Source organism: Macaca fascicularis, chromosome 13, assembly GCF_037993035.2.
Source record: "Macaca fascicularis isolate 582-1 chromosome 13, T2T-MFA8v1.1".
Lineage (NCBI taxonomy): Eukaryota > Metazoa > Chordata > Mammalia > Primates > Cercopithecidae > Macaca > Macaca fascicularis.
In genome coordinates this window covers 67924008-67951536 of record NC_088387.1, presented here as the reverse complement: position 1 = coordinate 67951536, position 27529 = coordinate 67924008, and the positions used below count along the sequence as shown (strand labels likewise).

General features: G+C 36.7%; 1 protein-coding gene and 1 long non-coding RNA gene across 4 annotated transcripts in view; one reads left to right on the top strand and one right to left on the bottom strand.

The window, feature by feature from the left end:
- The window catches only part of PSME4 (proteasome activator subunit 4), a 107403-nt gene that overhangs the window by 43099 nt on the left and 36775 nt on the right, over positions 1-27529 (bottom strand). For 2 of the 3 annotated variants that reach the window (XM_005575883.4, XM_005575884.4), the window contains 16 exons: positions 25966-26058; positions 25067-25332; positions 21084-21270; positions 20366-20455; positions 18940-19004; positions 18520-18670; positions 16439-16537; positions 16162-16231; positions 15299-15366; positions 14164-14379; positions 13459-13616; positions 12392-12487; positions 3053-3108; positions 1767-1823; positions 1493-1548; positions 1303-1401 (listed from right to left, as the gene is read on the bottom strand). In XM_005575883.4, coding sequence (XP_005575940.1) covers positions 1303-1401; positions 1493-1548; positions 1767-1823; positions 3053-3108; positions 12392-12487; positions 13459-13616; positions 14164-14379; positions 15299-15366; positions 16162-16231; positions 16439-16537; positions 18520-18670; positions 18940-19004; positions 20366-20455; positions 21084-21270; positions 25067-25332; positions 25966-26058 — 1827 coding nt within the window. Of the gene's footprint in view, positions 1-1302; positions 1402-1492; positions 1549-1766; positions 1824-3052; positions 3109-6749; positions 6811-12391; positions 12488-13458; positions 13617-14163; positions 14380-15298; positions 15367-16161; positions 16232-16438; positions 16538-18519; positions 18671-18939; positions 19005-20365; positions 20456-21083; positions 21271-25066; positions 25333-25965; positions 26060-27529 lie in introns of those variants that run through there. The other variant, XM_074011799.1, reaches the window with a different exon arrangement.
- On the top strand, positions 865-27204 carry LOC135966828 (uncharacterized). The gene is made up of 3 exons (XR_010580454.2): positions 865-938; positions 11594-11699; positions 26866-27204. It is a non-coding gene; the product is annotated as an uncharacterized lncRNA (long non-coding RNA).

Below are 27529 nucleotides of genomic sequence, written 5' to 3'. Positions count from 1 at the left end.
ATCTTAATTAATTTTATGGGTAATAGTAGAAATATCCCCCTTTTAAATAGCCCATCCAACACCCAGTTTTTCTCTGATAGTTTAATACTAGACCCACGCATGGGAGAGCAACAGAGTGGTGTTCTTATTCAGCTCAATACTGCAAGTACAAAAACAGCCTACTAAGACAATTGCTCAACTCTCTTAAATCTATAAATAGCCATAGCCTTTCAGGGTAATAATATATGTTTAGTACAAAATTTAATAATAATATCTTTTAGATTTCTAAAAGTTATAATTTAAGCTTTTATCCATATAATCTTCTACCTGGTCACCAAAGGCAGATAGTTGAGGCTCAAAGACTCTTCTTCTTCCACACCACAGCTCCTTAGTCATTAAGCCTCCCAATTCTACCATTTTCAAAACATGTTATTTCCATTTCAACACCAGGGACTTGACTCAGGCTGTGTTTTTCACCTGGAGTGTAATAGTTAACTCCCTCTCTTGCTTCCAGTATCAATCTCTTTGTACTTACTGTTCACAGTGGTGGCAGAGCTTTTTAATGTTTCGTGAATTGAGTGTTGACTTTTCCAATCAATATTCAAATCAGATCTACTTAAGAACAGTTAATGACTTTCCCACTGCTGAATATAAAACTGAAGCACTTTCTCACAACAAAATATAAACAACCTAGTTTACCCCCTACAGCCGCTGGCCCCTAAAGCATGTGATGTTTTTATATCTCCTTGCCCTTTTACATGCCATTCCTTCTGCCTGAAGTATCTAGCAACTGTTGTCTAAACAATGAACTCACACAACCTTTTTACACTCAATTTCAGTAAAAGTTTCTGGTATAAGAACACTGCCATGAACATCTCTTGGCTTACACTGATACTCTTTCTTCCGGGGTCCCAAAGAAGCTTACGATGACTTCTACTGCAGCATGAATATAATACAAGGTAACTTTTTCTCAGATCTACATAAAGTGCAATGCTTTAAGTTCATTCCTGTAGATAATTCCTCCTATTTTTAAATTCCTTCAAGTTCTTACAAGGTAGTCTTAATGCTATTGTCCAAATTCCCATTGAGAGTTTAGAGACTATCATGGAAACAGGCAGAAGATTCTGTATAAGAAAAACACATTTTTTGCTAGGATCCATTTGATTTCTACCATGATATTTTTAACTTTTACATATTCTTAAATCTACTATTTTTCCTTTTAGGGAAACTTCCTCTATATGATAAATAATATCCAAACTAGGAAGTTATTATACATCTTTAAAAAAAAAAAATTAGTGCAGACTTTTAGGTGAAAATACTGACCCGATTTTCCATTGATTTCTTTACTAAGTTGAAGCTTTTCCATCGGGAGTCAAATTCATGCTTGTGAGATCCTTGGAATTGCAAAAGGTCTCCAATAATCTGTGTCAAAGAATTTCAAATTGTATTTGCAAGTCATCAATCCAAGCTTTATCATATTAATAATTATGCAACTATTAAATGACAACTGTACCTTTATAATAAGAAATAATGACTTGGTATCATCTTCTGAATTATCAAGTATGTGGTCTATAATGGGAGAAGGAAAAGGATTTTGGTTAAAATATTTTGAACTACTAAAAGAATCTTGAGGCATTAGTTAAGAATCCATTAAGAAAAAAAATCACTGCACAATATTCTCACCATTTAGAATAAAAAACGTTAAGTAAACACATGCATGTTATAAATTAAAATTCCAAAATACTTATTCCAAAGTACAAATAAGTTAAATGTACAGATATACTTACTAAGAAGTTTCCTTATAACTGCAGCAATTGCTTCGCGGTGGTTCTCTCGAGACAGATCTATTTTGAAAACATAAAAGAAGGTATTTTAGACACTGAATGCTCCTCAGACTTTTAAAGTTAATATCAACAGGTTCGGTCAAGACCGGATGAACTATTGGAGAAAAAAATAGGTCTGCCTTCACCATAGCTGGATTAGTGGGGAGGCATGTTACAGCAACTTCTAAAACCTCTACACTTAAATTACCTGCTGATGAGATGTCTCTCATGCTTCAAGATAAAGAAAAATAATAATAATAAAAAATAAATAAAAAGACCTGCTTATAAAACTTCATGGGGCAAGAAGGTGGGAGGGGCGAGGGAAAGAAAAACCACCTTTGCTGATATTTCAAGGCTCTAGTCACTAATTACAGATTAAAACACATGGAATTTTCTAATTAGTGGGTGACCTAAATCAAGCAATTACACCCTAGCAATTAATGTATGTAACTAACTTTAGTGTTAATCCAGCAATGAGAAAGGGTGCTAAATTTCTAGTCATGTTACATTCGGAACATTAACGATAAAATGTTTTATGTAAATGTTATTATAAAACTTTATTATGATAGGAGGGTATAAAGTTCATTCAAATATAGGGTTACAATATTCCTATTTACACCAAGTATATTATATAAGTGCTAGAATAATTTTAAACATAAATGAACATTATGATATATAAAAGCCTACCTCTGTACATAGCATTCAAATACAGATTGACCCAATTTCTTACTGGCTATTCTTTAAATAATAATTTTCCAGTTTCTCCAGAATAGGCAAAAATGAGTACTGCATAATTCATATTCTTTTCATATATCAAAAAAGAGATTAGGAACATCATAATACAAAACTACTTCATTTTAGGCCAGGCAGGGTGGCTCACGGTTGTAATCCCAGCACTCTGGGAAGCGGAACTGGGTAGATCACTTGATGTCAGGAGCTGGAGACCAGCCTGGCCACCATGGTGAAACTCTGTCTCTACCAAAAATATAAAACTTAGTTGGGCTTGGTGGCGCATGCCTGTAATCATAGCTCTTTGGGAGGCTGAGGCAAGGAGAATCGTTTGAACCCGGGAGGCAGGGAGGCAGGGGTTGCAGTGAGCAGAGACCGCGTCACCACATTCCAGCCTGGGCAACAGAGTGAGACTCCGTCTCAAAACAAAACAAAAACACTACTTCATACTTCATTTTGTCCTTGTGGAGTTACTGACAAAAATAATCCACACAGATTTACTAGGATTAGGATTCACATACCATATTCAAGTCCAGTATACAACTTTGTCTCTTCCAAGGACACCATACTTGGTACTCTGTATAAAAACAAGAGTGCTTGCATTTATTAATAATACCAATATGAAGTATTAAAGGGAAAAGTTGCATTGCTGGACTGTTTAAACCAAAACAAAGATTATGTTCTTTTAACAGACACAGATTTCCCATCTTCAATGGAAAAAATCAATCTATCTTTCTCAAGATCAATGCTGTTTCAGTAGGAATCATGTTATTTATCTTAAAGAAAAAATGTAGTAACTTCAGGGAGCCTCCTAAAGGAACATAATATTGATATCCAATATTTAAATGTAAAAGATTAAATACAATAAACATTTATATAAAGAAAAGTCAGCTTAATAATGGTACAACAGTTAAAACTCACAAATTTTACTAAAGCATATAGAACTGACAAGCTTATTTAGATAATCATTACCCTTCCTCTTAAAGTCAGTCAAACACATCTCTCCTAACATGTGCAATAAAAAGACCTCTTTTCGAAGAAATTCAGGCGTAAAAATCACTGTTTCCTAATTAAAGATCTGCCATAAAGAATTAGGATGCCACAACCAGAGGCTACCCCGAGCCTATAAACGGTAGCCCTGCTCTGCAAGGCTACCACAACCAGACCCAACCAGTTAAATTCATTAAACAGTTAAAAGTCACTTTTTACATACGCAAGAACAGATTTTATTGGAAAATGAGAATTGATATATCTGAAATCTACATTTTCTCTAGTGAAAAATATACCTCATTTTCAATATTTTATTTCAAAATACGAGATTCAATTCAAAGCTTTTATTAAACAAAGAGATACATTCTAAAAGGAAAAACAGGCACAAATGCGGCAAGCATATAGAGTTAATAAACAGCAATCTTATTATTATTACTAATCACCAATGAACTGCACAGCACTTGCCATGAAGAAAATACCATTTTTAAATCAGCACATCCTGAGCTATATTGTATACCCTCAAAAAGTAGCTGAATTAAATGGGTTATCTCTACCTTAATATTTGACAATTATGAATTTATGAATTCAGGCATGTAGGTAATAGGAAAAAACATTTCTAAAATGTCAGTTACTTAACTATGTTCCTCACCATAACCCAGTACAGAGGATAGCAACAATACCTTCTCAAGTTTCAAAACCAAGCCCATAGAGTATAAACAAAGAATGGCTTCTTTTTCACTAACTTACTTCAAAGCTTAATATTTGTTTTCCTTCTATAAAGCTTCAACTACTGGCAAACTTGAGCATCTTATATATTTTTGCATGATCAAAAATATGTATGTATCCAAAATCTGTTAGTAGAAAATAAAATCAGATTCCTTTACATGAACGTCAAGTCTTTACTGAAATTAGATTTCACCAAAGAGAAAAGGCCTGTACTCAAGAGTAACAAGAATAAAACACAAGAGGGTTCCCACCCTCCCCCCGCCATTGTTAGAGCAAGGGGAAGTGCTTGCTGTGAGCCATGCCATCAGAGTATGTGTCTCCCCACTGCTGCCATAAACAGTTTTCTGAAGGAGAAATATACAGCCTGCAGCTTACCCAGTCTGTATCTAATGCCATATAACATTAAGTCAAGCATGAACTTTAACTACTGTCACTTTAGTTACAGTCATATTATACAAATAAGAGTTTATGACCAATTATTCTCCATAGGTTTTACTATATCAAAAAAGCTGTCATTTGGGAATTTAAAGTTTTTCAAACAAGTTTCATCTAAGAGTCCTGACACCAAATTTCTTAAAATCCATGTGACACTTTGAATTGTTTTGTTACCAGGGAATCTGAAAAATTATCACTTATGCTGACTACTTTTAAAAATCCTGTATAAGATTGTAAAATATTAAGTAATATATTTAAATAAAAGCCTTATCTTCTTCCTTTACTTTTAAAACTTGGATTAAAATACAGCGTCCATATCTCCTACAAAGAGCTGACCCTTGAACAACACAGGTGTGGGTCTACTTACATGCAGATTTTTTTTTCAACTAAATGTATTAGCCAGATGAGAAATCTACACATTATGGAAGGCTGACTTTTCGTGTATGCGAGCTCTACAGGGCCTACTGTGGCACTTGAGGATGAGTGGATTTTGGTATGCTGTGGGTCCAATCTCCTAACTACACCAAGGGAAGACTATATATAGGACATATCTGGGTAGTACACATTACAGCTTTTAGTTATTCTTATCCACCATAATTTGATATTTTCTTGCCTACCACAAATTAACTGGCTTAGCATGTTTTACAGTAACTGCTTCTCAGCAAGTGTAGCTATTTACTTTTTTTCTTTTTTTCAAGACAGGATCTCCCTCTGTCACCCAGGCTGCAGTGCAGTGGTACGATCATGGCTCACTGCAGCCCCAACCTTCCCAGTTCAAGTGGACTCACACACACTTCAGGCTCTTGAACGCCACCAAGTCAGCTAATTTGTTTATTTATTTTTTGGTATAGACAGGGTCTCGCTATGGTGCCCAAGTTGGTCTCAAACGCCTGGTCCCAAGTAATCTTCCCACCTCCACCTCCCAAAGCACTGGGATTATAGGAATGAGCCATAGTGCTCTACCTCTTCTGACCTTTAGAAGATTTTTTACGAAAAGAAATCTCTATCCATTACCCAAGTAAAATATTATGACTCTATCTCTTTGTGACGTTATAGATCTACTTGTGCCCAGAATGTAATCTCTGATATATAAAATGGTTCTAGTAGCTTTTAGCTATGCACATAATCTTAGGTGAATAGGCTTAAGGCACTGTCTTACAGATCTATATTCTGACTAAAAGCTATAGTAATAGTATGTAAGTTAAATCAAATTCCATCACTACCTCCCCCTTCCCCATGTGAAATCCATCCTACTCATTCACTAGTTCATTTTATAAACCATATTATCATTTAACCTAAGGAACAATACAATTCAAAAAAATAATTCCAGCACAACATACTGTAAATAACACCTCTATATAATAATAATAAAGTTAAATCTGCTTCATAGCTTCTAGATAGTACCAGGCCACCTAACTTATAGTAAAATGTATTAAAATATTTGTACCACTAAAAAAAGACCTATGAATGTTCAACAACTACAGTATTCATACCACTAGATGGCAATCTTCTTTAGATATGATTAGAGCAGAACTATGAAAAGAATCACTGGTAGGAAAGAAGGGATGGTGAAAAATAACTATTAACACAAAAACAAAATATATAATACAAATCACATATGTAAATGAAGGCTGGGTGAATTGTCATGAAACAGCTGTAAACAATAATATAAAATTCTTCCTGTGTATAAGTGAAAGAACATCCTATCTTCCCAATAATCCTTCCCCTTCTAAATAAAAATAAACATAAAAGATGTAAAACCAAGCCACTAAAAGATTTTTTTTCCCTTCAAAGTATAAATGTTTCACAAGAGACAATTAGGCCTATTTTTGTGTTCTATTATCCAATTCAATCCTAGGTAGCAATAATAACTACAAACACAAACGAAAACCTGGCTCTTACCCTGCCAAGTGAACAAAGAGTTGCTAAGTAAAGAGAAATCTTATATGCTGCTAGATTTTAAATTAACTCTGAAAACAAGAACTATTTCCAAGTCTGACACACAAGCTTTTAAAAATAAATGAAAACAGTCAGAAGGTGAAATAAGGAGAAAACAGGGTTACTCACCGTGGAGTAGTAACTGTTTCCTTTTCTGTGTGCAGCTCCCCCAGCAGAGCTGGGTAGTTTCCTGGAGGTGCCAAGAGAGGTTAGCTAGCCCTGCCCCTCATTGCATAAGCAACACATCCTTTCACATATCAATGAAATGGTCTCACTATCAGACCTTAAGTATGAATTTCTTTGAGTGAAAAGTTAGTAAAAGCTGAGATCCTAAGGATGATTTAACTAAAAATAACGTAATAAATCTATCAGAGGAAAGGGGGCACAAAGTAAAGAAATATTTTGAGATGAAAAATGACTCCTCTACCTTGAGTAACCCTGTTTTTTAGATGTTAGTTTTTTGCATCCTGTGATAGCTGGTTAGACCTAAAAGATTATTTAGAGAATGGACTGCAAAAGGAAAAATGAATGACGATTTCAGGATTAAAGGCAAGTGTCCAAAATTCCTGTGACTCTGGAAAGACATAATCCAACTTCCACATCTATAAAGGTAGAATTATGAGTATAAACTATACCACAAATATTTCTCTTAAAACACTATCTAAAGGTTCCAAGAGCAAAATAGGTCTTATTTTAAGATTAATTCAGCAACCTGTGATATCTGACAAAACTGTTAGAAATTCAAATTGTTTTCAATGGTACGAAATAAGAAAAAATTTATGCTTAATTACCCACAATTACTTTATTATATCCATCCTTGGAAACTGTAAAGTTTATAGTAAGTATAAGATATTTAGTGGCTGGGCGCAGCGGCTCACGCCTGTAATCCCAGCACTTTGGGAGGCAGAGGTGGGTGGATCACGAGGTCAGGAGTTCAAGACCAGTCTGGCCAAGATGCTGAAACCCCATGTCTACTAAAAATACAAAAATTAGCCGGGCATGGTGGCATATGCCTGTAATCCCAGCTAAGACTAGAGAATCACTTGAACCTGGGAGGCGGAGGCTGCAGTGAGCTGAGATTGTGCCACTGCACTCCTGCCTAGGCAACGAGAGTGAAACTCCGTTTCAAAAAAAAAAAAAAAGATATTTAGTAACTCTATATTGCTAAAGGCCCAAAGGTACACGGGATCTCCAAAGTGGATACCAATAGGTAGATCATTTACTTTTATGCTTAGGACATGGCTTTTTATTTTTTGTCAATCTCTAATATAATAATATAGCACAGAAGATAGTCTTCCCATTTAGTAGCCACTCCCCTGAACAATGAGATTTTAAGACCATCCCACATACCCTATTAGGACTAAGTTAGATATTTTCACAGGAAAACTAAAAAGTAACCTAAGCTTTGGCTGGGGCGTGGTGGCTCATGCCTGCCAGTAATCCCAGCACTTTTGGATGTGGAGACAGGTGGATCACCTGAGCTCAGGAAATTGAGACCAGCCTAGGCAACATAGCGAAACCCCATCTCTACAAAAAAATACGAAAATTAACTGGGCGTGGTGACCCACGCCTACAGTCTCAGTTATTTGGGAGCTAACGTGGGAGGATCACTTGAGTCCAGGAGATGGAGAGTGCAGTGAACCAAGATTGTGTCACTGCATTCCAACTTGGGCAACAGAGCAAGACCCTATCTCAAAAGAACTAAAAAAATAAATACATAAATAAAAAATACATAAATAAAAAAGGCTCACACCTGTAATCCTAGCACTTTGGGAGGCCAAGGTGGGAGGATCACTTGAGCTCAGAGACCAGCCTGGGCAACATAGTGAGACCTTGTCTCTATTTTTTTTTTAAAGAAGAAAAAAAAAGAAGTAAACTAAGCTTCTAGGGTTTTTTTTGTTTGTTTGGTTTTTTTTTAATCACTGTACTCTTTCTTCCAGAAGACAAAGACTACTAATACACACACAAGGCAATCTTAATACTGAGTAATCTGACAAAAAAAATTATACCAGCTAGAATTTTACCTAAGATTTATATAAATTTAAATGTTTTAAAAAAGAATTATATAAAGCTGAATGTGGTGGCTCACGCCTATAATCCCAGCACTTTTGGAGGTCGAGGCAGGCAGATCACTTGAGGTCAGCAGTTCGAGACCAGCTTGGCCAACATGGTGAAACCCTGTCTCTACTAAAAATAAAAAAAAAAAAAAATTAGCCAGGCGTGGTGGCATACACCTGCAATACTACCTACTTGAGAGGGTGAGGCAGGATAATAGCTTGAACCCGGGAGGCAGAGGTTGCAGTGAGCCAAGATAGCGCCATTGCACTCTAGCCTGGGTGACAAAAGCGAAACTCCACCACAAAAAAAATTAAAATACAAAAATTAGCTGGGTGTGGTGGCAGGTGCCCGTAATCCCAGCTACTCAGGAGGCTGAGGAAGGACAATCGCTTGAACCCGGGAGGTGGAGGTCGCAGCGAGCTGAGCTGAGATCACACACTTCACTCCAGCCTGGGCAACAGAGCAAGACTGTCTCAAAAAAAAAAAAAAAAAAAAAAGAATCATGAATTGCTATGTGCTTCTAAAAACTGGGCTGGTATTTCAGAAAATGCATAATGTCTCCTAATACCACAGCCAAACTGTTATTAACAATAGATATTTTCCTCAGACATCTTAAGACATTACACTAAAATATTCATATAACAATTATGTGTTTCATTTTCTCCCTGACCTAGTACATTTTCCCATTTCCTATGGAGCAACTAACGTGCTAAGTTGTTTTTTTTTTTGTTTTTTTTTTTTGAGACGGAGTCTTGCTCTGTCGTACAGGCTGGAGTGCAGTGGCGCGATCTCGGCTCACTGCAAGCTCCGCCTCCCGGGTTCACGCCATTCTCCTGCCTCAGCCTCCGGAGTAGCTGGGACTACAGGCGCCCGCCACCACGCTGGCTAGTTTTTTGTATTTTTAGTAGAGACGGGGTTTCACCATGTTAGCCAGGATGGTCTCGATCTCCTGACCTCGTGATCCACCCGCCTCGGCCTCCCAAAGTGCTGGGATTACAGGCTTGAGCCACCGCGCCCGGCCACTAACGTGCTAAGTTAATTCTCTTTCTCTACTAGTTTCAAACTGATCTGCTGATAATCACCATAAATTATGCTATAGATATTCATTCTTCACACCAGGCAGTATGAATTTGTATCAAAAAACAATGGGACCATCTATTGGAATAACTGTAGTAGTTTTTTCAAATCAATTTAGATTTAGAAGATTTTAACAATTACTAACCTATATTAAAATAAGCATTTTAGAAATTTTAAAGGCTATTTTAGGATACTTTATGAGATTAACCATCTGTTAAAAAAAAGTAAAAATGTTACACATAGGAAATAAATGTCAAAAGCTATACTTTGCCAAAATAAAGCTTCAGCTGAAGGTAATGACAGTTATAAATTAAATACAATTCCATTAAGAACTTGTAAAAGCCAAAGGAAGACTTAAAACTCCCTCTTTTGGCAATTCAAAGGCAAAGAGATGTTCATTTATTCTTAATTCTACTTTATATAATCACTATCCCCCACAGATATATGTAACTAAAAACAACCCTAAAAATACGTATTATTCAATGATTTTTAAAAATTGAAGTTTTATTTCATTATATTATTAGGTATATATCAGGAAGCATTTTATATTTTTATCTATATATGTTTAAATATATAAACATGTACATATATTTAATACAGATTTTTATTACTTCATTACATTATTACATTAAATTTTCACTCTAAATGTGCAAGCGCTAAAACGCAAAACCTTTCAGGCTAAATTTATCTTTCCTTTTTAACTTTTCTGGGAAAAGCCAATAAAAGGATACTCAGGATCAATTTTATAGCTTATAATACATAGTAATATAAACTAATAGTCTGTATTATATGGTATTCATAAGATTATCATAATATATTCTTTTCCTTATTAAAATGCACTTCATTATACAAAAATCTAATTGGTTTTATAATAATCAAATATATGAAGCTTTTGTCATGATGCACATTTATTTCAAAGGATAAAGCCTTTTGCTTCAACTCACTCTTACAATGTACATGTCATCAAGACACAGGCTGATACGAACTGCAAGGAAAATTCCTTGGCCTCTTTAGCAGACCCTTCAGCAGTGCATCCTAATGATCACTCAGTACTAAAAATTTACTAACATTAAAAACACATGCTTTTGCTCTTAAATTGTTGGATTAAATGACCACAATTCTAATTGTTGGCACTTTCAAGCAGAACTCAATTTGCTGACGTGCTAGGTTTGCTAAGTATGAAATAGCTTTTTGCATGCCATAAAAGGGTCAAGTTCTTACTGTAATACACACTGTTAAGATCATAGGTGAAAATCAAAATAATTTTTGAAGGCTCTTATTTTTAAATATTATTCAAAATCAATCTTTTTTTCTGGTACAAATCCTCTTATATCAAACAACAAAACTAATGAAAAACAAAAGTTCTTTAAAAAAGAATTCGGCAAATTCCTAGACATACTTATAACAGATGTCCTTACCTGAAATGACCCTAACTTCTCCTTCTTAAACTTAATAATCTAAAAAGCTCAATGCCTAAGAACAATTTTTTGGAGTGAAAAAAATGGGAAATGCATGACTCCAAACAATGACTACACAAAGTATGGGAAAGACACGTAAGCCACATTTTGAAACCACTTCTTGAGGCTTTTTAACGTTTTTGTTGCAAAATCAGTAAATCATTTTCCCCTTTGTGTTTTTTGAGGGGGAAGAGAGGGCACTTACTAATTGAATGTTATTTACATGTGATTTCATTAACTTGCTTAGTAACGAGATACTGATGTTGAAAAAAAGATCTTAATATATTTAAATTATTATCTACTTAATAATTAAGCTAAAATTAATATATACTGCTGATTTTATGCTTTTTCTTTTTTTTTTTTTAATTTTTTTTGAGACAGGGTCTCACTCTGTTGCCCAGGCTAGAGTGCAGCAGCATGATCTCGGCTCACTGCAACCTCCGCCTCCCAGGCTCAAGCAATCCTCCCACCTCAGCTGGGACTACAGGTATGTGCCACCACGCCCAGCTCATTTTTGTATTCTTTGTAGAGACAGGGGTTTGCCATGTCATCCGGGCTGATCTCGAACTCCTGCACTCAAAGGATCTGCCTGCCTCATAAGCCACCACACTGGGCCTCTGCTGATTTTATTCTAACTTAATTTTTTTCACCTTAAATGGCAGAACTAACAATGGATTCAATTTAGCTATTCATTCAAAGTAATAACACTCTGAAAACACTTAAAAAATCATAACAAACTGACAGATACAAAAAGTTCAAAATCATAATGAATAAGATTGAAGAAATCTTTATTTTTTTTAAAAAAGATTTTTGCTACAAAATCCTAAATCAACATTTGCTACAGACAAAAAAAAGTAGTATTTTTCCTTTTTAAAAGAACATCATTTATTTTAATTAACTCAGTAAACTAATAGATTAACTTAATATCTTCACATTTGATATTTTAAAATTAATACCTGAAGTTACTCTATCCTGGTACCATGGGAAAATCTGAATAAAGCCTTCAGGTTTATAGACCTAAATTGTACCTCTGATATTTTTGACCTTAACAGTGACAAATAAAAAGGTTAAACTGATACAGAAGTAACAGCAATAACAATAACAAACCAATAACTCATTAAGTGACTAAGACCTAAAATATATGCTAAGTGGCAAAATAAAGTAGTTATTTTTACTTACAAGTTAGTAACTGGCTCTCCTTTCAACGGAGGTAGGAGGTTTCCAGAGCCAATTAAACAGTTGTGCACTATAGTCAGACTCTGTAGAATATCATCTCTAGAAAAAAACGAAAGACATTTCATATTTTAGAAGACTCCAAATCCCTATTTAACAAGCCTGCTAGAGCCTAGCACAAAAGTTTTATCATGTGGGGATATAAATGATTAAGGTAAAGAAATAACAAATGTCTTCAGTTTACCAAGAGTAAAGAACAATTAAACATATATTTATTGCTAACACTATGCTTGCTTACATTTAAACAGGCTCTAAATAATCACAAGTAACAATAATTAACTGCCCTTTGTGAAACAATTGTTAATTTAAGCATCCCTTTACCGAAGACCACTGCCACTAATAAAAAGAGGAAATAATGCTACAGAAGATCTTCCAGCTTAATCCATCTTTTAAAACTGGGACTAGTTAAACATTTACTCCAAAAAGCAGTTCAGAGCACGACAGAGTTAATGTTAGTCAATCATACTTCTTTCTCCAAGCCCATTCCTAAATCTGCTTATGAAAAATTTGTGGCATTTGACACATTAACTTTCTTGCTATTATTTCAGAAACTTTCAAAGATTCAAACTATGAAAGTCTAATGGTTTCAAATACTTATTTCTTGTTAAATACCTGTGGAAGAAGAAACAAAAATCTCATAGAAATAATTCTCAAAATAACATTTTGAGAACACCACAATAAAATCTAAGCTGAGTCTAGGAAAACAGGCATTCCTCCTTTCAAAGAAGGTATATCTACGTCCACACTTTCCAAAAGATATACAAGTGAACCTGCTAAGTAGAAGGTAATAAAAAAAAATTAGAAAAAGAAACCCAGACTTTTTGTGTTTAAAATGTTTAAGTGTTGCCAAATTTTCTGTTATACAACATTATATTAAATGATTTTTTAAGTACATGTATAGCAGATTTTCAAAACACAATTGAAAATGAATACATAAGCTATGCCACAGATAAAGCGACAAAACACGTCTGTACTCTGCAACTGAATAACTCTAATTATAAAATAAAACCAACCTAGACATTTCAAGTTTTCCATCCCCACAATGTTGGAGTTTGATAAGCTCAGGCTGAAGAAAGGAGTCCAAAAGATAAAAGGCAAAAGACACTTCTTCTAAAGAAGGAACATGCCACTGGATTCCCAGATTCCATAAGTCCCCGGGTTTGCCCCAGTCCTAGAAAAGAACAGCATCTACTCAGCAAGTTGATAAATTAAAAACGGTAACAATAACAACAAACCCACATACATATACACAATTTTTAACATTTAAAAGAAAATGTACACATAATCCAAACCTAAGCTAGCAAATGACATACAAAAAAGTAGCATGAAAACAACATCTTATTGCCTCTTCGTTATCACTCCTGAAAAAAGTCTCCCTGAAGAGTACTCATTATAATATGAGTTTGCTCTAAGAGTGATACTATAAAAGTGACAATGAGTTTATGTGAGGCTTAGTTTAGCAATAAAATTATATTAGACTACAGACATTAGATACGGCATACCAAGTTGTTTCACATACCAACAGGAAAGAAAACTAGAGTTTTAGTTCCATGCAAAGTGAGACAGCACAAGTTTCACACATTCCAATAATAGTTTTAATAATCTATCTTAAAAATAAAAAACTAACATCTTTATATGCAAAAAAAATAACACTTTGAATGCCTTAAAACAAAAAACATCAACATATCCTTGAATCCTAAAGTATTGAAAATGCTTGCCTTGATAGGAAAGTATTCAGAAGGAGGCTTGTCAAAGCCACCTGGCACACTGCAGTATTCTGTAGGGTAGATAAGTGTGGTAGAACGGAGAAGATGATGCAAAAGGTTACAAGACAGAGTGTAACCCTGCTTACAGGTTAAATGTAGGGTTCTTTGGAGAATCTTTACAAGCTGCTCCCTATAAAGAAGCAACTTCCTTCCATCCACTCGGGTAATCTAAAAAGAGGGAAAAAATAGTTGAAGATATTTTGGTTAAAAGACCAAGAACCAGTCATTAATGCAAAGTTCAATGTTTGGCCACTAACATAGTCTAAAATAGTGTTTCTCTAAATGACTTTAACTAATTTTAGGATTTTCATTTTAACTGTATTCTAATTATTTGTTTGTGAAATCAAACACATTTTCTGAGCTTAAGTTTTCATGCACCATAGTAACATCCCTTTCAAAAGAGTCTATTCTCCTAAGAATACGAAACCTAATTAAACTTTTTTTTTTTTTTGAGACGTTGTCTCGCTCTGTCACCCAGGCTGGAGAGCAGTGGCACGATCTTGGCTCACTGCAACCTTCACCTCCCGGGTTCAAGCGGTTCTCCTGCCTCAGCCTCCTGAGTAGCTGGGATTACAGGCACATGCCACCACGCCCAGCTAATTTTTGTATTTTTAGTAGAGACGGGGTTTCACCATGTTGGCCAGGATGGTCTCAATCTCCTGACCTCATGATCCGCCCGCCTCGTCCTCCCAAAGTGCTGGGATTACAGGCGTGAGCCACTGCGCCCAGCCCTAATTAAGCTTCCAAAAAAACTGATAAAGAAAACTTAAGTTTGATTGATGGCCAAATTTAAATAGTAGACCAAAAAAATTCCCAAATCTGATCAACTTTTTCAATTACTGAGTTACCCATATTAGAATTAACCGGTAAAACTAAGTTAAGTAGATGGTTGAACATGCAGTGATCAACTATACCACTCCTTTGACAATAAGAGTATGATATATTCTGACTTTCTGAAGCCTCATCATAAATTTCCAAAACTCAGACTTTTCATACGTTTTCAAGTCATTTTGTCAGGAAGAGCTAAATCCTAAAAGCAAGTCAATGTTTTCATAGTCATGTTTTTTATTCCAAAGATTTATAATACCTCAGACAAAAGTTGAAGATTCCATAGTAATTCCTTGTCTAGCTCTTCATCATTTAATACATCATCATCTAAAAGCAGCAAAATAGTATTAGGGGGGAAAAAAACTATGCATTCAACTAAATACAGCATTTTAAAATATTTCTATTTAATATTTCCAATAGCTGAGGAAAGCCTCTTTTAGGAAGACTTATTATTTCTTCTTCATGAAGCTGAGCTTGCTCCAAAAGGAGGCAGAAACAAAATTTTCAAGAAAATAAACACACCAACCAAGACTTCTGCTTCTCTATATCTCACAAAATAACTGATATTCTTATTATTATTTATTTATTTATTTATTTTTGAGAAAGACTCTCGCTCTGTCGCCCAGGCTGGAGTGCAGTAGTGCAATCTCAGCTCACTGTAAGCTCTGCCTCCCGGGTTCACGCCATTCTCCTGCCTCAGCCTCCTGAGTAGCTGGGACTACAGGTGCCCGCCACCACGCCCGGCTAATTTTTTTTTTTTTTTTTTTTTTAGTAGAGACGGGGTTTCACCATGTTAGCCAGGATGGTCTTGATCTCCTGACCTTGTGATCCGCCTGCCTTGGCCTCCCAAAGTGCTTGGATTACAGGCGTGAGCCACTGCACCTGGCCAATAACTGATATTTTTGAAGGTAACCTCTGGATGGTTGTTGTATACGAATATTAATAAAGTAACATTTTAAAGCTACTGCCAACCTGGATGATACCTTTTTGGAGACAATTTCTCCTCAAATTACAAATCAAAATATTGTGTAGCTAAAAGAATCTGTTGTCATTAACAGTTTTAGAAACCAAGAAAAAAACTTACCCAAATTGTAAAGAGAGAATAATGACCTTATGACTTACTCATTGTAAGCTGAGTTATAACACTGCAGCAGTGGGGAACAAAGAGCTTCAAAGATTCTTCTGGGCAGCACTGAAAACATATTTGTATAAATAAGTTTTTTTTTGAAAGGCAAATATATACTAGCATTATTATTTTCAGTGGTAACAAAAAGCTATAAATAAGCAGCTACTGAAAGAACTATGTATTTTAAGCAAACAAGCACCTCTGAAATAATTAACCATATAAACTTGTTGATTGTTGAGTCATTAACACATCAGTTCAAAAAAATAAACTCACCTTTACAGCAGCGCGGCACATGTCTGCCACCATGCGACCTGCTACTCTTGTTTCAAATATATGTGAAGTAGAAAAATTAAAAACCTTCTGAAGGGCCACCTGTTAAGATATGTAAGAAATGAAAATGTCTAATGAGCATGTTTTCAGAAAATTAAACATCTTATAGAACATAAAAGAAAACTACATATATATTTAGACAATTCCAAAACTAAACAAATGGGCAATTTTTAACCATCTGATTTTATAAGAATTTGTTTAATAATGTTACATTCAGGTCTAAGAACCATCTTTGTCCACGATCCTAACTTGAACAAAATATTTGAGGTACTGGCTGGGTGCGGTGGCTCACACCTGTAATCCTAGCACTTTGGGAGGCTGAGGCAGGAGGATCACTTGACATCAGGAGTTCAAGACCAGCCTGGCCAACATGGCGAAACCCTGTCTCCACTAAAAATGCAAAAATTGACCAGGCATGGTAGTGCATGCCTGTAGTCCCAGTTGCTGAGGAGGCTGAGGCATAAGAATTGCTTGAACTGGGGAGGTAGAGGTTGCAGTGAGCCGAGATCGCGCCACTGCACTCCAGCCTGGGTGACAGAGTGAGACTCTGTCTCTCACACACACACACACACACACAAAAAAAAATTGAGGTATAAGATTTCACTTGCCACAGAAACCCTACACATAAAATTATACCTGGTGGAAGCAAATGCAATTTAATTATCTTCCTGGCTAATTGAATACAACAAAGGGAATTTTTTGGAATAACTAATATAATTTGTCATCCTGACAACTACAAACTAGATACCTATCCTTACCCTAAAAGACCCGAAGCAGTCTATTTATTTTACAAACATGTCACAAAACTTTAATTTACTTGCTCATTGGAACAATGAGTTCTAAACCTGGGTTAATAATACTGAAAAGTATAAACAACTCCTTTTGGTTAAACAAGAGATGATTTGTGTTCATTTCTTTATACTAACATAATCATAGCACTTATTTCACCCAGTTGTAAGGCAATTTGGCTTTCAGGATTAACATATTTAACAGTGATAATTACAGATGACGGGAGAAAAAACAGAAATGAAAATAAAGTGGAGTCTTAAAGGCTACAGATAATAGGTACCACACTACAGGTAACAGGTACCAACCAATATTGAATAAGTCAATGCTTACTGAATGTCTTATGAAGATAACTACTTCTAATCCATCAATTAGTCTTAGGATTTAATTTCTATCATGCGAGTGATGTCATAAGCAACTTCTAAAACTCAGCTGAGTAATTGTTTTTAATTGTAAAATTAAACAATACAGTTGTTTCTTGTTGTTCATGGTAGTCATGTTCTATAAATTTGCTGTGACAACTGAACTAGCAAATACTGAACCATTGCTCCCAGGGGAAATACAGGATTATGTTCCTGTGAACCTATAGTGACAACATTTTCATCAACTGAACAATACATAATCCTAAGTGTGTTTATGTTTACAGACAACTTATTTAATACATATTGTTGATTCGCTAACATTTAATCCCCAGTCAACAGCACTATAACCCATGCCTGTTGACACTTACCCAGCACAGTGTTTTTTCCATTAGGCATAGCACAACTCTCTTATGCTTAGGAACCCTTTAAACCACTTTAAACACTAAACGCTTGGGAGTCATTTTTGACATTTTTAAACAGCAGAATCACCAACAAAAAGCACAAAAATGTAAAAATATGGCATTAAATAGATCGCAAAGGGGACAGCTGTTTAAGTGGAGCTGGATATAAGAAGGCAGAGTGCCTAGTTTGCTCTCAGCTGAGAACACATGGTATATGTGAGATCAAATTTAGGTAACTAAATTTTTGTCAGTCACAAAAGCTTTGATTCTCGGGTTGCAAATAATTAGAGCAAATAGGTAAATCTGCAAATATGAAATTTGCAAATAATGAGGAGCAACTGTACATTTCTTTAAAACTTCAGTATGAATGTAAATGATAAACTGCATGATATACACAAAGTAACCTGAAGTCAATTTTAAAACATCAAATGAAACTTAAAAGCTGGAAGTTTAATTTTTGTAGCAATGTTCTTACCATAAATATTTCTTTGGAACATTGGGTGAGGATTGTACTAAACGTAGAAGACAGACCTAATTCGACCAAACTCTCCAAGTGTGTCATTTTCTCAGTTTCTGTCTCTTCTCTTGTTTGCTCCAATGTGCTACTTTCTATAAGTCCAAAGCATCTAAATAATCCAAACAAAGCATAATTTCAGCAACTAAAATCTGGTTTGACATTTTTGGTGGTGATTAGGTAACTCTCTATTGTCCTAACTATTCAAGTGATAGCTACTTAATTTCTACGTAGTTCACAAATCGATTATCCTTTTATAACTTCAGGAGCACCAGTAGTAGCTAAATAAAGGTTATAATGCAGAAATAAACTACAGTTTCTGGGATAGAAGAGTCATTTTCTAGAATGTCAGCTAAATGTTGGTGTGGGTTACAAGCTCACCTGTCCATAAATTGTAAGACGAAGTCCTCAAATTCAGCTGTGGCTGAACAAAGTTCTCGTTCCACCTATAATGTCCCAATGCAAAGAAAGATTACATATAGCCTTAGTTTTTTTTTCCCTGAACTAAAAAAACTCAATTATTGCCTGCCAAATATATCTACACTAAACCATTATATTGGGTACTATGAGAAACAGCACCATACTTGCCTATCAATTTAGAACAACTTGATCTACTACTTTCTAGGAACCAAAGAAAAGAAGCAATTAATGTTATTTTACAAGGGCCAAATACAGAAGTCAAGCAGCTATCTTTATTATAAATTCAGTTTTCAAAACTGCTGATATATGTAAAGTCTAGTCTCTCACTACCTGAATGTCCAAAAAAAACAAACAACAACATGCTTTCAGCTAGGTGCAGTGGCTGGCCAGACACTGTGGCTCATGCCTACAATCCTAGCACTTTGGGAGGCCAAGGCGAGCGGATCACTTGAGGTCAAGAGTTCAAGACCAGTCTAGCCAACATGGCAAAACCCCATTGCTACTAAAAATACACACACACAAAATTAGCTAGGCATGGTGGCACACGCCTGTAATCCCAGCTACCCGGGAGGCTAAGGCACAAAAACCATTTGAAACCGGGAGGCAGCGGCTGCAGTCAGCCAAGATGGCACTACTGCACTCCAGCCTGGGCGACATGCTTGCATTAAAGAAGATAGTTCTAGGGGCTGGGTACAGTGGCTCACATTTGCACTCTCAGCATTTTGGGAGGCCAAGGCGGGTAGATTACTTGAGGCCAGGAGTTCAAGACCAGTCTGGCCAACATGGCGAAACCCCATCTCTACTAAAAATACAAAAAATTAGCCAGGCCTGGTGGTGCGCACCTGTAGTCCTAGCTACTCAGGAGGCTGAGGCAGGAGAATCACTTGAACCAGGAGGTGGAGGTTGCAGTGAGCCGATACCACACCACCGCACTCCAGCCTGGGTGACAGAGCAAGACTCCATCTCAAAAAAAAAAAAAAAAAAAAAAAAAAAAGAGAGAGAAGTTCTGAAAAAGCCAGACAGAAATGAAGAAGAAAATCTTCATTAGATGTCAATCCCTTGGACAGATTTATTACTAACCTAAGATGATTGAAAAATAAAATAATCACCATTTTTTGCTTAACAAAACATTGAAAAGTGACATAAAACTGAAATACACCTCCAGATGTCAGAAGTTTATAGAAACGGCCTATTTTTGAGCCACCTCCTATGATGGGTGCTCTGTAGACTCTCTTGCCAATGATGTCCTGGCCCTCCATATGTACCATTCCAGTCACAAAATGGTAATTTTCCTTCCCAAGTAGTTTCTAAACTGTCAAGTGTTACTATGCATATGCAATAATAATTAGAACATCTTCGCCCTTTTATAACCATAAAATACCCTTACTTCTGTGAGGTCATTTCTTTCTTGTAGTACAGATGAACAATCTACTAAAGGCACCAGAGTAGAAAATGTTGCTATGAACTGGAATGTGATCTGTGGAAAGATACAAAGGATTTTCAACATTACATAATTCTAATTCAGAAATACAAGTATACCATGAACTACAATAAATTACCCCAATAAATTATCTTGATCAAAATCCCACAACAGTTTCTCTGGGTATTCCTCATTTAGAATTAAACACTTTAAGAGTCTTCATAATTAACTAGCTGTCAGCCGAGCGCAGTGGCTCACACCTGTAATCCCAGCACTTTGGGAGGCCGATGTGGGTGGATCACTTGAGGTCAGGAGTTCCAGACCAGCCTGGCCAACATGGTGAAACCCTGTCTCTACTAAAAATACAAAAACTAGCCAGGCGTGGTGGCGTGTGCCTGTAATCCCAGCTACACAGGAGGCTGAGGCAGGAAAATCGCTAGAATCCAGGAGGCAGATCGCAGTGCAGTGAGCCGAGATCATGTCACTGCACTCCAGTCAGGGTGACAGAGCAAGACTCCATCTCTACATAAATAAATAAATAACTGTTACTTTAATAATGAAGTTATACAATATTTATTTTCATATTTATATTAGGCTTACGCATAAAGTTCTCCAACCTTTTGTCACTGAGAAGTTACTTTGCCTCCTACCTAAATATAGAGTGTATAATCATCAATATACTCACCATGCATTTACTAAAGTCATTTGGATCCACCCCAGGCAATGCTCTCATCAACAGAGGTAGCATATGTGTAGGACCTTCAGGAAACCATCTGCCTCCTGATACCAAACTGCGGGCTACTCCAATTACACAACTTAAAGTGGCTGTGAGCTGGTGAGGTTCTGTTAATGTCTCTAATGCAGGATACGTTCTACAGTTTGAAAACAGAATTTTTAAAGTCTCCATCACAGATATGCATAATACCATAATACATTAAATATTGTAAATTCATAAACTGTACTTTGACTTAAAGGTTTATAAGTCAGCAAAATACTTAGAGTGAAAATCTGCTATCAAAGTTAACAGAATTACAGTAGCCCCGTTATCTGCAGTTTCCGTAGTTTCAGTTAACAAAGGTTAACCAAGTATTTCAGTGTCCTGAGAACGAGGCCATATTCACATAACTTTTATTATATTGAACAATGTATTTTTATAATTGTTCTATTTTATGATTGTTGTTCATCTTTTACTGGGCCTAATTTATAAATTAAACTATCACAGGTATGCATGTATGTGAAAAAAACATGGTATACATAGGGTTCAGTACTATCCATGGTTTCAGGTATGCACTGGGGGTCTTCAAACACATCCCTCACCAATAAGGGGAGACATTACTGTACACAAATAAAGGAAAGATACACAGATTATTTATTGCACATGTCCCCAATCCCCTGCTACCTTACCAACTCTTTTCATGCAAATTCCACAGTGTAAAAAGAACACACACTGGTAGAAGTCGGGGTGTGGTGGCTCACACCTGTAACACTAGCACTTTGGAAGGCCAAGGCAGGCAGATCACCTGAGGTCAGGAGTTTGAGACCAGCCTGGCCAACATGGTGAAACCCTGTCTCTATATGAATACAAAAATTAGTGGGGTGTGGTGGCGCATGCCTGTAATCCAAGCTACCCCGGTGGCTGAGGCAGGACAATCGCTTGAACCTGGGAGGTGGAGGTTGCAGTGAGCCAAGATTATGCCATTGCACTCCAGCCTGGGCGACAGAGCAAGACTCTGTCTCAAAAAAAACCCAAAAGAACATCAACTGGTAGATACTGCTTTATTTCAGCTGTCCTAATCTATATTATACTAATCTAATGGTCAGTCAGTGGAATAACAAGTTACAAATACTCCACAGTTTCTTTCCCCTGACCACCCCCAACCCTGGAGTCAGGGTCTTACTCTGCCCCAGGCTGGAGTGCAGTGGTGTGATCATAGCTCACTGCAGCCTCCACATCACCCAGATCAGGTAACCCTCCCACTTTGGCTTCTCAAGTAGCTGGGACTACGGGCACACGTTACCACTCCCGGCTAATTTTTGTATTTTTTTTTTGTAGAGACAGGGTTCTGCCATGTTGCCCAGGCTGGTTTCAAATTCCTGAGTTCAAGCAATCCATCTTCCTCAGACTTCCAAAGTCCCGGGACTACAGGCGTAAGCCAGACTAGTCACTTACTATTATTTTTTTTAATGGAGAAAACATACCAAACTCTTTAACAGAAGCTTTCTTGGAGATGTAAAACTAAGCGTCTAAAATTTTTTTCCTACATTTTTAGTTTTTAAAAAAGTTTTGCTTTAATTAAAAATAAAATCTTTGGCCAGCCATGGTGGCTCACACCTGTATTCCCAGCATTTTGGGAGGCCAAGACAGGTGGACTGCTTGAGGTCAGGAGTTCAAGATCAGCCTGACCAACATGGTAAAACGCCATCTCTACTAAAAATACAAAAATTAGCTGGGCATGGTGGCAGGCACCTGTAAATCCCAGCTACTCGGGAGGCTGAGGCAGGAGAATCGCTTGAACCCGAGAGGTGGAGGTTGCAGTGAGCTGAGATCATGTCACTACACTCCAGCCTGGGTGACAGAGTGAGAGTCTGTCTCAAAATAAATAAATAAAAGAATAAAAATTTAAAAAGGTCATGCCACTTCAAAGCAGCACAAAATTACAATTGAAAGTCTCAAAAAATGTCATTGTATTGTCAATTTGGTTTATTATTTATCTTGGCCAAGCATTCAATATCACTTAATATGCTGGTATTAAATTTGTCCAAAATTTTAGGACTAAAGAAAAATGGGTCTATTTATTTATAAGCTTTGTTCTTTCTACTAAGAATTTAGCTCACTATTCATAATTAATCAGCTGAAAATCACAAAACAAAGGGGAAGTAAAGAAACATTGAAAACTGCCAGGCGCGGTGGCTCACGCCTGTAATCCCAGCACTTTGGGAGGCCGATACGGGCGGATCACAAGGTCAGGAGATCGAGACCATTCTGGTTAACACCGTGAAGCCCCCTCTCTACTAAAAATACAAAAAATCAGCCGGGTGTGGTGGTGGGCGCCTGTAGTCCCAGCTCCTCAGGAGGCTGAGGCAGAAGAATGGCGTGAACCTGGGAGGCGGAGCTTGTAGTGAGCCGGGATAGCGCCACCGCACTCCATCCAGCCTGGGCAACAAAGCGAGACTTTGTCCCAAAAAAAGAGAGAAAGAAACATCAAAAACACTCCAAACTTCAAAATTTTAGCTAAGCAAAAAGATGAAGTCCCACCTCTCCAGGGAGCATCAGGGAACCTGCCATTAACTGTTAGCTTCTGCTACTCTGTGGAGGCCAAGAAGCAAAGAATACGGGGATTGAAGACAGACAGGAAACTGCCTATCTTCCCCCACTCCATTTCCTAATTAAGTTCTATATGCTGGAAGAGTTTCAATGCCCCAAGATGTGTATGTAAAAATAAGGTACGTTGGGAAAATGAAGTGCAGTCTAACTTGAATATTTATGGCAATGAGGGCGGGTAAGGCAGCATAAACAGCTGAAAATTATAGATAATGGAGGCCCATTTTGGTTAAGACCTTGAACATGATACTCTTCCCCCCCAAGTAAATATGACCAATACTTATTCTGTCTCAACAATAAGACAGGAAATAGGCTATAGTTTGAATTCTGCCACTAGGGACCTTGGACAAATTTTTATGGAACTCAATGGATAGATCCTTCTAGGTTCTAAAAACTAACATTCCTCCTCTATATTTGACAAAAACATTTAGAGAGAGATCATAAAGCTTAAGTTCAGTCAGTAGAGGAAGCAGAGGTACAACAGAAAGCTTAAGTAATTTACTCTTGAACAAATTACTTTAAAAATTGCTCTCAAAAAATTAAGAGTAGGTCGGATGCAGTGGCTCACACCTGCAATCCCAGCACTTTGGGAGGCCAAGGAGAGTGGATCACCTAAGGTCAGGAATTCCAGACCAGCCTGGCCAACATGGTGAAACCCTGTCTCTACTAAAAATATAAAAATTAGCTGGGTGTGGTGGCGGGCGCCTGTGATCCCAGCTACTCAGGAGGCTTAGGCAGGGGAATCCTTGAACCCGGAAGGCAGAGGCTGCAGTGAGCCAAGATTTGCACTCCAGCCTGGGGGACTAATGCAAAATTCCATCTCAAAAAAAAAAAAAAAGTAGCTGTCTCTCTCTTTGTAAGTACATCACGCCTATTCTGTGACAGTGGCTAGGTAAGTAAAATGTTTTCCTTACCATTTCAACACACAAACCAAAATGAATAAAATAAAATTTACTCTGTAAAAACAACACACCTGATATAATACATGAAAATAACAAATACAATTTTCTTCTCTATCACTGATTCTAAGAAAGAAATCCAAAAACCACTTTCACTACCATGTTCTCAATCCTTAGTGACACTCAACATTTTGATCTTAAAAAAAAGGCCAGATCTTAATTCATAAGCACAAAATTTTGGTAACTAAAATGTGTGAATAACCCAAAAGATGTGTTACCCATTTCATTTCAATTTTTTTCTTTCCAATAAACCTTTATCAAGTTACCAATCATTACATTAAAATGTCCTGCTTCTCCTCTAAGAAGCCACAGAGGAGAAAAGAGAATCAAGCTGAACAGACCAAAAGAAAAACCTAGCTATGGCTCAGACTCCCACTCACCACTTACCTTTCAAGTACAGGGGGTATTACTAATTCAGGTCTCATGAGTGCAAGATTCTGCAAAGCCTGGGCTGCTTCTAAACTACCAGTTTTGCTAAACATAGCCAAGAGGACAGGCTGAATAATGCATTGTACAAAGTCTGTAACATCTTGATCAGTAAGCTTGTGGCTATCAGGCACAGGAGTTAACCAAGAGGGCTTCTTGTATCTTTCACGATGCAATCTTCTAACAATACTGTTTGGCAGCCGCTGAAGTAGTTTCATTAACTTGTTCTGGGGACACAGAAGCAAAAAGTTCTAAGTAGGGTCTACTTTCCCACATAGATATTCATGGTTGCTCTCTAGCTTTTTGAGAAAAGATTTTTAAAATAACAGTTCTTATTATCTTATTACAAAGAATTGCACAGCATAACTAGACAGAATTAAAAGTTACCAATTAATTATTCCTAATTATTATTATTCCTTTTATTCCTATTATTTATTCCTATTATCATAAATTCCTATTATTCCTAATAATTAATGAAAATGAGTTTCAAATTCCAGTCTAAAAAAATTGCTAGCACATAAATTTTCCATTACATGAAAGCCATTTTAACTGGCCAACTTAAAAAAACAACAAAAACAGGTAACAAGATAAAACTGAAAAGATGGTTCCATGCTTCTAAGCCATTTTTGTTACCATTTTTTTGCAAAACTGAGGCATGTTGTCAACAGTTACCACACCAATATTGTCTTATTTAATTTATATGCTCTACAACACAGTAATTTAATTTAAATGTAAGCATTTACATATAGCTAAGGCTATGAAGGACAGAAAATGTATTATAGGTCACACAATAGGCAATAGTCAAGGATGACTATATCTTTAAAATTCCAAGCCCTATAATGCAAAATGAAGTTACTCACCAGCCAGCGCCCATTATTTGAAGGATGGTAAAAAGATGTGATGCTGTTAAACAAACCAGCTAAGTGTTTTTGCACTAGCTTACTTGGTCCACCCTGTCCAGATAAAAAAGTAAAAATGTCAGTACCCATATCATACTGTAAAAACAGAGGTCAACAGGCCCAAGCCTATATGTAAATCACTAATGCAGTTTATAGTCAACTTGATGACAAAAATCAATTCTACCTTTAAATAAGAGTCAAAAACAATTCCCTGATGAACTTCATGCAAATCAACTCAAAATATTCTACTACAAATAAGGGCAGCTTACTTGAACCAACATAAAAAACTAAAAAAATACCTGTCAACTTGGGATAGCAAACAGTGTATTTTACTGTTCTGTAGCAAATAACCTGGATACTAAAGTTTATCACTAAGATTATCATCTTAAAATTACCAAGAATGCTAACATCAGGCATAAAAAACCTGATGTAAGGCTGAGGCAGGCAGGTCACTTGAGGTCAGGAGTTTGAGACCAGCCTTGCCAGCACAGGGAAACCCTGTCTCTACTAAAAATACAAAAATTAGCCAGGCCTGGTGGCAGGTGCCTGTAGTCCCAAATACTTGGGAAGCTGTGGCAGGAGAATCGCTTGAACCCAGAAGGTGGAGGTTGCAGTGAGCCGAGATTGCCCCACTGCTCTCCAGCCTGGGCGATAGAGCAAGACTCTGTCTCAAAAAAAAAAAATAGGGCTTCCCTCTGTTGCCCAGGGTGCAGTGCAGTGGCACAAACACGGCTCACTGCAGCCCTCAATCTCCTAGGCTCAAGCGATCCTCCCACCTCAGCCTGCTGAGGAGCTAGTACCACAGGCACGTGGTATCATGCCCATGCTTACTTTTACTTTACTTTTGTTTTTTTTGTACAGGGTCTCGCCATGTTGTCCAGGCTGGTCTCAAACTCCCGGGCTCAAGCTATCCTCCCATCTTGGCTTCCCAAAGTGCTAGGATTACAGGCGTGACCCATGGCACTTGGCCATATTTTCACACTTAACACAAAATGAAGCTGCCAGTGAGAACTGTGTGAGAAAGCAGAGCAAAACTCATTCAAACAATAACTAATACTAATCACTATCCAATTCTGTAGCCCCCAAAAATCCAGTGTCAACTCACTGCATATGTAAGATAGTAAACATCCTTCAGTGTTTGCTCCTACCAATTAAGAAAAATGGGATTTTTCTGTTTAACAATAAAATGGCAAAAACAAAGGGGGCTTAAATTTGTTTTTCTTACAATGAAATTTAAGAAGTAAACTTTTACATTAAAAAAATTGGCTTTTCCACAGAAACAAGCTAATGTGTAAAATGGAATACGAAGAAATAGTTGCAGAAGCAATATATGAATGATAAGCTAGAAAATTATAATAGAAAGTTATCCTAATATTATTTGAAAGATGACACTGAAATCTAAGCTTGTGAATATGTCTTCACTTTCCTTTAATGATGTGAACAAAATAATCCTTCACATCTCTCCCTTCACAAAGATTACTTTGTTAGTAAGCTTTATGTTCAATATAATGTTTCATGTGAACAT